A 16,065-nucleotide genomic window follows, 5' to 3' on the forward strand; every position below is an offset into this window, starting at 1 on the left:
GTAATGCATCAGTCTATCTGATCTACTCCACAAGAGCATCCCTACCCTACTTCGCTTCATGCTATCATTATAATTTTCTATTCCCTGCTCCCTCAAATTTGCTCTAGCTTGCTCTTAAATGCATCTCTGCTATTTGAAGGCTTTCCCTCCCTTCAGATAAAAACAGTTGTTTGCCCTCTCCTGGAGCAGTGTCCAGTTCCAGGCACTACACTTTGGCAGGAATGTGAAGCCATTAGACAGGGTCTAAAAAAAATCACTAATATGATGATTCATTTACTTGGTGAGAAACTGCAATTATGTGCACAGAATGGAGAAGTTTGCACTGTACTCCCTAAAGATGGTAGAACTATTCAAAATCATGAAGGGGCAAAGTAGCTAGAGAGAAGCTGCTTCCACTATTGGAAGATTTAAGGAGCAGCGGGCGCTTATTGAGGCAATTGGAATTGGGAAATGAGGAAGAAGAAACTTGGTTCACACAGAGTGAGTTCGGATCTGCAATGCACTGTCCCAGATAGCGGTGGAAGCAAGATGAATTGAACATTTCAGAAGGGAGTTAGATTATTGAAAAGTATAAAAACCACAGCTGGGTAAATGCTGGGAAGCGGAACGAGCTGACTTGCTTTCGGGCAGGCTGAACAGAGACAAGATAAAAACAATGACTGCAGATGCTGGAAACCAGATTCTGGATTAGTGGTGCTGGAAGAGCACAGCAGTTCAGGCAGCATCCAAGGAGCAGCGAAATCAATGTTTTGGGCAAAAGCCCTTCATCAGAAATAAAGGCAGCGAGCCTGAAACGTGGAGAGATGAGCTAGAGGAGGGTGGACCGGGGGGGGGGAGAAAGTAGCATAGAGTACAATGGGTGCGTGGGGGAGGGGATGAAGGTGATAGATCAGGGAGGAGAGGGTGGAGTGGATAGGTGGAAAAGGAGATAGGCAGGTAGGACAAGTCCGGACAAGTCACAAGGACAGTGCTGAGCTGGAAGTTTGGAACTAGGGTGAGGTGGGGGAAGGGGAAATGAAGAAACTGTTGAAGTCCACATTGATGCCCTGGGGTTGAAGTGTTCCGAGGTGGAAGATGAGGCTTTCTTCCTCCAGGTGTCTGGTGGTGAGGGAGCGGCGGTGAAGGAGGCCCAGGACCGCCATGTCCGCGGCAGAGTGGGAGGGGGAGTTGAAATGTTGGGCCACAGGGCGGTGTGGTTGATTGGTGCGGGTGTCCTGGAGATGTTCCCTAAAGCACTCTGCTAGGAGGCGCCCAGTCTCCCCAATGTAGAGGAGACCGAATCGGGAGCAACGGATACAATAAATGATATTGGTGGATGTGCAGGTAAAACTTTGGTGGATGTGGAAGGCTCCTTTAGGGCTTTGGATAGAGGTGAGGGAGGAGATGTGGGCGCCAGTTTTACAGTTCCTGCAGTGGCAGGGGAAGGTGCCAGGATGGGAGGGTGCGTTGTAGGGGGGTCGTGGACTTGACCAGGTAGTCACAGAGGGAACGGTCTTTGCGGAAGGCGGAAAGGGGTGGGGAGGGAAATATATCCCTGGTGGTGGGGTCTTTTTGGAGGTGGTGGAAATGTCAGCGGATGATTTGGTTTATGCCAAGGTTTGTAGGGTGGAAGGTGAGCGCCAGGGGCGTTCTGAACAGAGACAATCCGAGTGGCCTCTTTCTGTGCTGTGACAATTCTTATGATCCACCACTTGATTGCAAAATTGCAACCTGAAAATGACTGGGCGTGATTGGTTCCCTCTGGACAATTTGAAGTTCATGAATGAGTCTCAATGATACCGGTGGGTGGGGGAGGCCTGTACATCCTCATATTGAGCAATGCTCACCTATTGGCAATGGGATGAGGAGCCCGCGAGTGGGCGATGGGCGTTCGGCGAGCACAGCTCCTCAGCACCAGGCGGAAGAGCATCGTAAGGTCTGCTCTCTGATACCACCTTAGAAGGAGGCAACGCGTTCAGCCCTCGCTGCCCAACACCGCCATCCGCAGCACGGCGCCTCTGCAATGCAGCCTCACGGCTCCTCAGTTAGCCTCGTCTCATGGGAGAGACGGTGCAGGCCGCCGCTGTTCTCCACACCCTCTTTTAAACGGCGAGGGCGCCTCATCTCCAGGGCAACTGTTCTGTGACGCCAGCCGTGACAATTTTGGGTGAAAAGTGATTCAACTTTGCCAGTGGAACATCTGAGGACTTGCTGCCCTTGGTTCCCGGCAGGCTGGTGTGGAAATGCTTGCAGCCCTGTGTATCCTCAGTGGACTGGTCCACTGTCCGATTCGCTCTCCCACAGCCGTCGAGTGCCCTAAACAAGCGCCCTAAACAAACTCGGATGTGTCCTCAAATGTGAAGGGTGCTATGGATTTGAACATATTAGATCACGGAAATATAGAAAATAGGAATAAGAATTGCTCCGTCTTTCTGGCTGATCATCAAACCCGGTACCCTGTTCCCGCTTTCGCCCCACGTCTTTTGATCCCTTTTGAACTACATTATAACTACCTCCTTCTTGAAACCATTCAATGTTTTAGGCCCGTCTACCTTCTGTGACAGAGAACTCCATATGCACGTTTAATATAATCAAATTAGTTCTTTATTACCTATCCTCTTTTGAGGATTGAAATTTTATGCCAATAATTTGCATGATATTAGTGTCCATTTTATATGCAGGGTATTTTCCCACTGAATCACAAGATGAGCAGGAAAGCCATTCATAGTTTATCCAATAAGAATAGTTTAGTCCAATGTAATCCCTGTATCACAGTTCATTTAGTTCGTTAATTCTTCACAGATTTCTGTCTGCCATGCCCTCATTTGAAGCCCAATCAACATCTAATGAAAATATGAAATAGGAACAGAATTTTACCCCTCCAGACTGTTCCACCATTCAATAAGATCATTGCTAATTTGTTTGTGTTTAGAATTTCACATTCTGACCTACCCTGATAACCTTTGGCCTTTCTATATAATATGAATATCCACTTCCAAAATATTCAATGACTCAACTTTGAGACAGAGAGTTCTGAAGTTGAACAAACTTCTGAGAGAAAACCTTTCTCTGTATCTCTGTCCCAACAGAGCCATTCCTAATTTTAATTTTAAAAATGTCTCCTTGTTATGGATCACAAGAGGAAATTCTTTCCACAACCCCCTTGACAAGGTCATTCAGGATTTTATACAGTTCAATCAAGTCACTTGTCATTCTTCTAAACTCAAATGGAAACAAAACCAGCCTGTCCAATCCAATTCATCCTCATAAAGCATCACTCCAGCTATCATTCTAGTAAACTTCCTTTGAACCACTTCCAACGCACTTACCTTCTTCCTTATATAACACCAGAGCCATACAGTTATGGAAATGTAATCTCACCAGTGAACTATATATCTGGAGAATAACCCTTCTACTTTTACATTGGAGTCGGAGCAGCACAAGGGGACGTGTGTCCCAGAGCAACATAAGGGGAAACATGTCCTGAAGATCTGTGAGAGGAAAAACAAGTTCTGGAGCAACGCAACTTACCTTGATGCAGCTGAGTGTCTGGCGGAGCGGACTGAAGGCTTAGAACAGTATGGAACTGTAGTTGGACTGAGGCCTGATGCAGGTGGTTAGACCACATGCTTACCATGCTGCTGCAATGTAATGTTGATCTGAAATTCTTTACCTGCCATGAAAGGCAGCTATTGTAAAAACTTTTTACTATACTCCTATACTTCTGTACTGGAGTACATGTGACAATAATGGATATCTATTCTAAAGGAGAGCATCCCATTAACTTTCTTCATAATGTGACGTACCTGTGTATTTAAGGTTTTATGACTCATCAAATGCCTTCTGGAAAACCAAATATATCTATCCTGTTAACCACATTACATGTTACTTCTTGAATTAAGTCTAATAAATTGGTTTTAAAATTATTTCCTTTTTAAAAACATTTTCCAATTACTTTGAGTTTTCCCTAAGTATGCAGCTAAACCTCTTTAATAATCGATTGTAATACCTTCCCCATGACAAATATCAAGGTTGATAGTTTTCTGTTTCTGCTCACTCCATTCATATAAGGAGTTCTTTTTTTTAACTTTTCATTGAACAGGAACCTTTGCCAAATCGAGGATATTTATTTTACACTAATTCATCTACAAACTTACCAGCCATGTCTTTTAAAACTCTAAGATGAAGTTCATCTGCAATAATATTGATTTAGAAAAAGATTTTCTGACTAAACCCTAAATCTGTGTTTCTCCACTTTGATTTAATGCCAACGTTCTGGAGTTTTTTTGTTTCCGTGTATGTTGTAGCATCCTTCCTAAAGGAATTTTGGGCATGTACAACAAGAGATGGAAAACATTGAAAGATACGAGCCTGCTTTTGGGTTTAGAAAAGTCAGAGGTTGATTTTAGCTTAGAAAAACCCAGATAATGGAAAGCTGAAATGAAAACAAAAAACTGTTGAAGAAACTCGTGCATGTCAGAAATGGAATTAATAATTGTACTGGTTAAACAATTAAACTTTGACATATAATCAGCACATTTCTTAAACTAAAATAGGAGCCAAAGCATATGTTAAATCATCATACTATAAAGTTTCTTCTTTTATACCTTGGCTGATGAAAAGGGTATTAACAATGCTACCAGTCACGTACAGTAATACAATGACCCAATCTTAGCCGAGGGGACTTTTATATTGAAGCCTGAAACAATGTAATAATTGTTAAACTATCGGCATCAGTTTATTGAATTCACAGAATCGTCAGGGGCCTGTGCATGGAAAGAATGATAAATTTAAAGTTTTATCCATGTTCATTTATCTTTGCTATGTGGGCTATGGTAATCAAAACCCCTTTTTTGTATTCCTACCCTTTTTTGGTGCTGCATAGATTTCCTCTCTTGTATGGCTTCCCCTCACTGAAAAGACTTCCAGTCTGTGGTAACTTACTATACACTGTGACCAACTGATTTTTTTGCAGCATGTCATATTCCCTGCTGTGGCATTTCTCACATTTCGTCAGCATTGTTCAGGCTTCCTTTCTCTACAGTTTAGTGCTCAGGTGGATCTTGTCCTTTACACACAGCAGTTCACTTCCACTAGGCTCACTCTTCAAGTTTATCGCCACTTCTATGGTCCTATGGCTGGGCTGGCCTCAGCTTTCACCATTAGCACTGTACTGTCACTGGGTCTCACTTCCGACACTCCTTGGTGCTTGCCTCCAGTTCTTTTTCTACCATGTTGTAAGGTCAGTTCTACTCAAAGGTAAGTGAATATTTTCAGACTTTATTGAATATAACTGTACAGAAGGTATGATGACCTAAGATTGAGGTTCCAATTCAACGTGATCTGACATCACTATGTCATAACACCTTTCATGTATGCTCAGTAATTATTCTTAAAAATATTAGCAAACGCTTTACGCTATGTGTTGGTGGAGGTTGATATTTGAGGTTCTTAACCCCTGGCCTCTCCAAACCTAGAAGGCAAGGGCAGCGGTTATATTAATTAAAACCAATTTAGCTTCTAACTAAAGCAAGATTCTAAGATAATTAAGCAGTATCACTTTCTAAGTTAGAAACCAAAATGTTTGTCTATTAAAAACAAAATTCTGTGCTGTTGTGAGATGGCACCTATTTGGGAGATGCAAGTCTGAATAAGTAACTCATGTTCATATTCATAGAATTCCTATGAAGCAGGCTATTCAGCCCATCGAGTCCACATTGACTCTCTGAAGAGCACCCCATCCAGACCCTATAGCCCTGCATTTCCCAAGACTCACCCAACTAGCCTGCACATTCCTGGACACTTTGGGCAATTTAGCATGGCCCATCCAACTCACCTGCACATCTTTGGGCTGTGGGAGGAAACCAGAGAAAATGGGGAAAATGCACAATCTCCACACAGACTGCCACCTTAAGGTAGAATCAAACCCGAGTCCATGGTGCTGTGAGGTGGTAGTGATAACCATTGAGCCAATTACCAATGCACTAGCCTCTATTTCTTTATCAATATTCACAGATTATTGTTAGAATATTTCGAAAACATTTTTCCTGTATTTTCCACAATTCTCACTGAGTCATAGAACATAGAACAGTACAGCACAGAACAGGCCCTTCAGCCCACGATGTTGTGCTGACCACTGATCCTCGTGTATGCACCCTCAAATTTCTGTGACAAAGCGACCTTGTCTTAACTGAGAAAGAAATAGGCATATTGAAATTCTAACGTAATGGTCAGTGATAATTACAGTCTTATCAGCAGATCAGGTTACAGGTTCACTAACTTTTAGATATTGCTGCTGGTTCCTTTATGTTTTAGAGTTCTTGAGCAATATCATTTTATCAGATCAGCAGAATTAAAATGAAGAAATAGCACACACTTCAGAAGAGTTCTGCATGTTCTGTACAAAGTAGTTATTGCTCAGCTAACTAATGTTGCGTGAAGGTGCTATTGACCAAAATGACACAGACCTCAACGATATTCCTTTGTTCCTATGATTGTGTAACATCTCTTCAAAGTTCACCAGTTCCAGCATTCCACCCCCACATCCTTTGACAGGAACAGGAGGACGGTTGCTTGTTTTGGCAAAAAAAAGACTGGCTATAGAACCTTATAAAATACTTCTCCACGTTAATTGCTTCTCACAAAGCTGACAGAACAAACTTACTTCAGAATCAGTTCAACAATAAGGTAGGAATATGCTGAGTTTTATGTTTGTGTTTGCACCAGCCTTACTTTCTCTCTTTCATTCTCTTTACTTCCAGGCAATCTGCCCAGATGTTTGGATGAATAGTTATTTTGCCATCTTTACAAATAGGATTTGCTCTATCGTGCAATATTTTTATCCTATCCAGTTACTGAAGGGTGTTATAAAGATTCAAATTAATCACCAGATATTTAATACTAAGCGGAAACAGTGATCGATCTTTGCTGAAATGTTACTTCATAAATGTACAGTACCAAAGCAATAAATTACAGCTGCCACATTCTGTTGGAGTGTAACTGTTAAAAAGACCAACTGCTCGCTTCCTCCCTGAGTCAAACACAGCAGCTTGAGTGCTGAGAAAATTCTATGTTTTTGTTAAGCAATATTTTGCTGGGTGGTGTACTGTAGAGAACTGTCGTTCAGTTATTATGAATGAACTGGCTTCTGAATGCAAAAACTGGAAATTGTGCTCATGTGTTTTTGTAACAGTTAACACAAACATTGGACATTTTCTCAGTAAAATAACTGTATTAACATGCAGAAATAGCAGAGGTGTGATATCTTATCATTAACACATCAAATATTATAATGTACAAGGTTATACACTATTCTGTAAACCTCTGTTTAATGTCCTAGTTTCTGACCATGATTAGTCTGAGGTAATGTAAGTTGTTCCTACTGTTTAGTGAGTATACTGAACCCAGTTATTAGACTGCTGAGACTGATTTCTAGTGTCTTGTGGTAACCATTTGTCCCTCTTTCCTACTGCCGGGCCTGTTCTGGGTGTTCTCCTTGACAAGCACACTTATTTTTTCACTCTCCTTCTCTCTAAGATTTTTGCAGCATTGCTATTTATGCAAAGGTAATGTTTCCATTGATCATTCAGCTCACTGCAGCAGATGTTAGGATCCTATGGAAGGGTTCAGTTCTATAAACAATCATGGAAATCTGAACAAACAACTAAACATTATGATCTGATAACAGATTCGATAGAACACTGAAATTGATACTTTACTGGGAACAAACTACACACTGATTTGTGTGTAAAATGCTATATAGCTAAGCTTAAGTAAAATGCCGTAACGTGTAACTTTTAAATGTTCCATTCCAAACAATAAAGTGCAACGCACAAGAACACAAATCAGAAATCTGGACTCAAAGATCAGTTTGCACATTTCACAATAATCCTGATTTTCTATGCAAGCTATTTTGACCCAAACACTCTGGCCTTGATTCTTACTTATCCAATTATGCTCAGTGTATATATGCCAACTGACCTCCCCAGAATGGGACTTCACATGATTAAAAAACTAATTGAAAGGATCCTAGAGCATCACAATGTCTGAATTCCAAAACAGGATTAACAGCAAGATCAATGCATTTTTCAGCCATCTTCCACTAATCATATTATTTGTATGTTTTGTTTCAACAGAGACATTTTGTGGAGAAAATGAACTTAAATGTGAAAATCTTTTGCCATCATGTTTAATTATACTATCAGCTCTATGGTGATTGAATCAAAGATTCTTTCAATTGAATATTGAAAAGACTGAAGTCATTGTTTTCAATCCAATTCTGAGTGCTGTTTCTTAATAACTGACTCCATCGCAACAGTCTGAAATGAAATGAGTCCGTTCACAAGCTAGCTGTCATGCCCGATCTCAAGATAAACCTTTCAATCTCAAATTGTCCAACATTAATTGCATTTATTTCCACCTTTTTAACAAAGTTAAAAGTCACACAACACCAGATTATAGTCCAACAGGTTTGTTTGGAAGCACTAGCTTTCAGAGTACCACTCACAACCACCTGATGAAGGAGCAACACTCCGAAAGCTAGTGCTTCCAAATAAACCTGTTGGACTATAACCTGGTGTTGTGTGATTTTCCACTTTGTCCATCCCAATCCAACACTGGCACCTCCAAGTCACCTCTGTAACAGTACTGACCATACCAAAGTCTAAATTTATTTGCTCTGAAAACCTTATCGATACACTTTGTACATCAGATTTTCCTATTTCATAATGTGATCAATGCCATCAAAAGCCCTTAACTCACAGGTAGTCCCACTTCTCTCTCAGCTACCCTTCCCCAGCCCCAACCCCCTCTCATTTATCTCTCCACCTCTGAGACTCCCAGCCTCATTCCTGATGAAGTGCTTTTGCCCGTAATGTCAATTTTACTGCTCCTCGGATGCTGCCTGACCTGCTGTGCTCTTCCAGCACCACACTTTCTACTCTAATCTCCAGCATCTGCATTCCTCACTTTCACCTATTCCTCTATCAGCCCTGTGATCTCTGAACTACAATGTGACCTTGACGACTTTGTGCACCAGTCACTGAAAGTAAGCATGCAGGTGCAACAGGCAATAAAGAAGGCAAACTATTTGTTGGCCTTTGTACCATGAGGATTTGAATGCGGGAACAAGCATGTTTTGTTGCAATTAGACAGGGGATTGGTGAGGCTACACCTGGAATATTGTGCTCCATTTTGGTCTCCTTATCTGAGGAAGGATGTTCTTGCTACTGAAGGAATGCACTGGAAGTTTACCAAATTGTTTCCTGGGATGGCAGGAGTGACTTAGGGAAGATTGAGTTGGTGAGGATTGTATTCACTGAAGATTAGATAAATGGGGGTAGGGCAAGGAGATTCTCATAGAAACATATAAAATTCTAACAAGACCAGACAGGTTAGATGCAGGAAAAGTGTTCCTGATGGTGGGATACACCAGAACAAGGGGACATTGTTTGAGGACAAGTGGTAAACTTTTTAGGACTGAGATGAGGAGATATTTATCCAGAGTGTAGTGATCTTGTTGAATTCACTACCAGAGAAATTGGTCAAAGCCAAAACATTACATGTTTTCAAAAAGGAGGTAAATATAGCTCTTGTAACAAGAAATATGAGGGGAGTGGAATAGTTTCTTGAGCTCGATGATCAACCATGATCATATTGAATGGTGGAACAGACTCAAGGGGTGGCTCTGCTCATATCTTCTATGTTCCAGTCAAGAAATATCTTAATTTATAACTTTTCATTTCAGTCATAAATCTCTCTAGTACCTTGTATCTCCCTATCTCTAAAAGCTCTTCCACCTGCGCAGAACTATGGGGAAATAGTGCTCATCAAATTCTGGTTATCTGAGCTAATATTTCCTTGTGTGGCATAGTGTCAAACTTTATTTTAAGACACTCATTAGAACCTTTCCATATTTAAAAATATAAATTTGTAGTTGATGTAACTGTTGTAACTTAGTCACAAGTAATATTGTTCTTTTCATGCTTCTCACAAAGTTTAGATCAAATGGATGCCATGAAGATTACTGCAGTGCTATTCCTGAGCTACATTTGCTTTTCATCATCTATGGCCATTTGCCCTAATCAATGTACTTGCTATTTCTCTGACAATACCACAGCTGTGATTTGTGTCTCAATTGAATCTCTTTATGAAGTACCAGAAAACATTCCGCCCAATGCAACAAGAATATCGTTAGAATTCACCAACATTGGCATCATAGAAGAAAAGGATTTTCTTGGATTTCACCAACTTGAAGAGCTTCATCTCTCAAACAACAGATTGACAAACATCTCTTCAGGTGCACTAAAAGGCCTTCATCAGCTGAGAATCTTGGATTTAACCAACAATTTGCTGACTACAATTGCACCAGAATTATTTAGTACCTCTTTTAATTTAACCACATTGGTGTTACTTGGAAACAAGTTGCAAACTGTAAATCCATTATGGTTTCATCATCTTCATAGCCTTGAATCATTGGATTTATCGAACAATATGTTGAAATCATTACCTCCCAATTCATTTCAAAACCTGACTAATCTGATAACACTTGATCTTTCCAGTAATAAACTTGAACATTTATCCATTGATTTATTTAACAAAATGTCTAAACTGGAGAGGTTAAATCTGGGCGATAATCAGTTGCGCAGTGTTCTTCCTGGTATCTTTGACCATTTGCTCAATTTAGAATATTTGTTTCTTAATGCTAATCAAATTGGAAAGATCCCAGTAGGACTGTTTAATAAACTACTGAAGCTAGACACAATGGATCTTTCAAGCAACAAATTAGAGTCAGTTCCTCCAGGAGTGTTTGATAAACTTTTGCACATCGGGACCAAATGGCAACAAGGTTTAGATGTCTCACTGAATCCATGGGTTTGTAACTGTGATCTGAAGTATCTGTGGAACTGGCTAACAATGAATTCCGAAAAAATGTTTTCACTTGATTCAACAGTATGTGCAAAACCTGAAATAGTCAGGGAGAAACAGATCACAGCACTGACTGAAGTGGAGTTAATGTGTTAAAGTAATTGCCTTCTGAGTCACATTGTACTTGGTGCTTGTGTGAATCATTTCAAATAAATAAAGATAAAGACTTTTCTTCCCATTTTGCTGTGGCATCAAATTTTAGAATAATATGTTTATAGATGAGCTGGTGGCAGCTGACAAATTCTAGGCCAAAAAGTTCCATGTTTCATGATTACACAACTAATGTACACATAATCTGTTTCATTAAAGCATTATGCATAGGATTTGGATTGAGAGGGAGCAGGTCACTTGACCAACACATGCGCTCTACCAGTGGGTCTGCAACATTACAGCATTATTGAAACCCTATAAGTTGCACATCTACTGGCTCTTTATCCAGATGGTATATGATCACATGGCAAGAGTTTAATAAAGTATTGGCATTTATAATTGGGAAGGTTCTCTCTATTCATAATGTATATGGAAATAGTGAACCCCATCTTTATAAAATTATGCACATTACTCAAATGTTTCTCCCATGCCACTTAGAAAATCAAAATGGATACTAAAAATTCTTCAAATGGGCTAAATGGTGACATTAATATCCATTGAGAGTTGGACTATAGAGGAGGTGATGACCTAGTTGTGTTATTGCTGCATGACAAATCCAGAGACCTGGTAATATTCTGGAGACTTGGATTCAAATCCTGCAATGGAAGATGGTGACATTTGAATCAAATAAAAATCTGACAATCATTGGTGATAGTTGGAAAACTATCTGATTCCCTGATGCATTTTAAGGAACAAAATTGCCATTCTTACCTGGTATGGCCTTAAATGAATTAAACAAAACAAAATGAACTATGTTGGAAGCCAATGTGAATGTAGAAGAACTAATCCATCCTAATTAAACATTTACCATATGTATGCATTACCAATATAATTGAGAACAAGACAATGGGTGGGGAGAATTAATGTGTAAAAGTTAAATTCATGAGACTTTTACTAGATCAAAAATCACAGGCGTACCTATTGAGTGGGCCATGTTTTCAATGAATTTTGGTGTGTGCTTCATTTGGGCCTGAATGAAATGAGTAATGGATCATCACAATGGAATAAAACAAAAACAACACAAAATAATTCATGCTAATTATCTAACGTATTTATTTTATAACAAGATTGGCTATTGACAAACGAATCAGAAACAATTGTATTAAAATTAAATAAGGATAGTTACAAAGAGGTGAATGTCGATTTAGATGGGGTGGCGTGGAATCGAGCAGAAATGACAGTCGAGGAACAAGGCAAACATTTAAGAAAACTACTTCATTATTCACAACAATGATATATCCCAGTGAGGAAGAAGGATTCTAGGAAGGCAATAAACCAACTATGGTTAACCAGCGAGTGCAGCAAATTGAAAGAAAAAAATAAAACCTGCCAAGATCAATCGTAAGAAGATTGAGACTATTTTTAAAAAAACCTAGAGGTGACCAAAAAAAAGGAAGAAAATGAATCTTCAAGGGTAAACTAGCAATAAATATTAAATGGACAGCAAGTGGTCAGGATGACATAAGAAGTGGGAGGTAGACAGATTAAGAGAGCAGGAAGAAAGAACTTGTCGCTGTAAGAGCTGTAAGAAATATGTATGTTTGTGCACGTTGGCAGGAAGTGTTGAAAATTATTTAAATGCAAAGAGACTGCAGGAAGCTGCAGAACAGAGGGATTTGGGAGTTCTCATGCATAAACTGCAAAAAGCTTGCATCCAAGTTCAGCAGCTATTACGAAAGTCCTTTGGAATGTTGGCCTTTATACAAAAAGACCAAACTATACAAACCACAAGTTGGAAAACAAGTAGAATTCTGTGAACTGGTTTGGTTCTTGTATCTAAGAAAAGATAAAACTAAGAGGTAAAGCTACCACAGTCTTACTAGACCAAAGGGCTGCTCTCCCATTCAAGAGGGATAACCAGAGGGTCACCACACCTCCTTTGATCGATCACTTGGAACTTGATGTACCTCTCATTACATTACAGCCTGTCTCTGTAACAGAAATGTAGCTATAAGTATTACATTCCCCTCAGAGTCCATCACCCCCTACATTTTCCAAATCAGCACATATGTTTGAGATGGGAATAGCCACAGGCAACTCCTGCCTCCCTTTGCTAACTTTCCTGGAGTTAACCCATTTACCTGATTGTATCTGGGGATTTTCTCCCTTCCTATAACTGCAATCCACCACACCTCCTAGGTCCTGTAAGTTCTTTTTTGCCTGTAACTGCCACTCCAACCGATCCATGCGACTTGATAAGATTCACAACCAAAGACACTTCCTGTAGGCATAATCATCAGTAACATGGAAACACTCCTTAAACTCCCAATCTGACAGGAAGAGTACATCACTTTACTAAAGGGCATCTTTGCTCCTTCACAATCTATAGACCCATAAAATAGCACATCTTATTGCTCTAAAAAATACTCCTCCTGGCTAACTTAGAACTTATGATTAATATTTTAAAAATGTAATCAAGTGACAGATCTCAATAAAATATATAATCAAGAAAGAACCCACTCTATTCGCTATTATAGATTTACAGCAAGACTACACTTAAAAACTATACACCTTTCTGCTCCTGTGCTGTGAACTCTCCCAAACAGGTTCATGAATGGTCAGCTGTGAATTTTGCTGTTTGTTAATTTTTCCTGGACTCACTCCACTATCCAGAGATACTTGAACTCAAACAGCAAATGCAGTAACTGTGCAGATTTACCTCTGTGTCAGACAGCAGTGTCATTTTCTTTCTCTGACCATGTGGTCATTGCCTTTGTCTGTTTTCATCCTTTTTAAACTACCGTTGTTTTTTTTAGATTAGATTAGATTAGATTACTTACAGTGTGGAAACAGGCCCTTTGGCCCAACAAGTCCACACCGATCCGCCGAAGCGCAACCCACCCATACCCCTATATTTACCCCTTACCTAACACTACGGGCAATTTAGCATGGCCAATTCACCTGACCCGCACATCTTTGGAATGTGGGAGGAAACCGGAGCACCCGGAGGAAACCCACGCAGACACGGGGAGAACGTGCAAACTCCACACAGTCAGTCGCCTGAGTTGGGAATTGAACCCGGGTCTCAGGCGCTATGAGGCAGCAGTGCTAACCACAATGCAACAGCTTATAAAGCAGTAATTGCACCTCCCAGAATTCAAGGAAATCACCACCAAAACCTAAAATACCTTAAAAAAGGAACAGCTCTTATAGCCACAATGTTTTGCATCCTCCATCTTGGCTCACCCAGAAGGTTGGGAAGTAGAATCTTTCATGGTAACCTCAGCTGGTGCTGGAATTGAACCCACATTGTTGACATGACTCTGCGTCACAAACCACTGCCAGCAGTTGAGATATGGTTCACTTGGTTGATCCCTAGTATGGAGGGATTTTCTTCAGAAGAAATTGAGTCAGCTGGGTTTGGAATCATTAGACTTTTGAAGCTTGAAAGGCAAACATATTCAAAGATATAAGGTTATTAGAGAGCTTGACAGGATAAATTCTGAGAGGTTGATTCCCTTTGTGGGAGTGTCTAAGACCAGGGGACATAATCTTAGGAAAAGGGTAAAACCAGTTAAGACAGAAATGAAGTGAAGTTGAGGATTATGAGATCTGCCATGTCCTCATTAAAAGTGAAGCAGACTCAATGAGCCAATGGTTTACTCCAGGTTTGATATCTATAGTCTTACATACATTCTCTCCATTGATAATCATTTAACATTTATTAGCTTATTTACTAGTTCTTATTTTAAATACTAATGGTATTTCTTAACGTTTGAAGAAAGAACAGTAGGTCATACAATTCCTCAAGCCTGCTCTACCATTCAATAAGATCATGGTTGATCAGTTTGTGTTTCAAATTCCACATTCCCCTCTAGCCCTGCTAACCATTGTTTTTCCTGCCTAACAAGGATCTACTTACTCTGTCATAAAAACAGTCAACGATCACATCTTCTGAAGCAGAGTTTCAAATTTTCAAACCCTCTGAGAGGTAAAAGTTATCTATTATTTCTGTCCTGAAAGGGCAACCCTTATTTTAAAACAGTGCTTCTGTCCTATCATTAACAACTTCAGGATTATGCTTTTGTTCTTACATTTTTGGGCTTTGATCCCTGAGACAACAGGGTCAACCTTTACAAAAGCCAGATGTATTGTTATGACATTACAAGGCAAAATATCATGAAATCGACTTTTATACAAGATCAACTTTTACTGATTGTGTTCAGATGCTGCCATCATACAGAAATTTACAGAATTTACCCAATGGATTCTTCTAAAATAATATTCCCAAAATCTACAACCTCCTCCTGTTTCACTGGTTTGCTGGGCTTTTTTTGTTGGTCTTATTTGTTTTTGATATTGCTTTCAGTTACCTTGACTTTGCTCACTGGAACTTCCTTCATAACACTTTTCACCTTGCTACTTTGCTTGCTTCCTTGTTTTAAAAATGTTCTCTAAATCTTATTTTTTGCATGGACCTTAGACCAATTCTCCAAAATCATCTACTGTCCGGTCTAGTCTCTGCTCTGTGAAGTTTCTTGGAACTACTTTTTAACTCAACATGAATTGTTTGTGGCATTCATACGTGTGATAAGAATTAAAGCAAAAAAGTCACCAGCTTAAATAATACAGTTTTAATAGTGCAGTTAACTTTCAAGACAATAGCAAAAGCATCCATAATCTTTCAAGTAATGTGCATTTTAGTTCACTCTTTAAACAGAAAATACATATTAACAATATTTTTACAAGGTCTATGACTGAAACCAGAACCAGTTTTGTTGATGATGCGATCTATATGAAATGATTTGATATGTACATCAGTCTGCGCTTAGCGAGCAAATTATAACTTGTTTTTAATTTAATTGAATTGCTATTTTGGTTAATGGCTGCTGGAACTTCAACATCATGAAACAAAGTTTACTACATGTATGATAGCTTTCTTTCTGGCCTCTACCTGATATTTTGATAACAATTCTGGTGAAAGTGAACACTGCATAGAAACATAGAAGCTAGGACCAGGAGTACGCCATTTGATCCCTCAAGCCTGCTCTGCCATTCAATATGATCATG

At 39.7% G+C, this 16,065-nt stretch overlaps 1 protein-coding gene across 1 annotated transcript; it reads left to right on the top strand.

Moving 5' to 3' along the window:
• The first annotated feature begins 9,984 nt into the window (after window positions 1–9,984).
• Window positions 9,985–11,022, top strand: LOC132821489 (leucine-rich alpha-2-glycoprotein-like). The gene has a single exon (XM_060834088.1). It carries the CDS (start codon window positions 9,985–9,987, stop codon window positions 10,999–11,001), a length of 1,017 nt encoding a protein of 338 aa, XP_060690071.1. The 3' UTR covers window positions 11,002–11,022.
• Window positions 11,023–16,065: the final 5,043 nt, after the last annotated feature.

Source organism: Hemiscyllium ocellatum, chromosome 13 (assembly GCF_020745735.1).
Source record: "Hemiscyllium ocellatum isolate sHemOce1 chromosome 13, sHemOce1.pat.X.cur, whole genome shotgun sequence".
NCBI classification, from domain to species: domain Eukaryota; kingdom Metazoa; phylum Chordata; class Chondrichthyes; order Orectolobiformes; family Hemiscylliidae; genus Hemiscyllium; species Hemiscyllium ocellatum.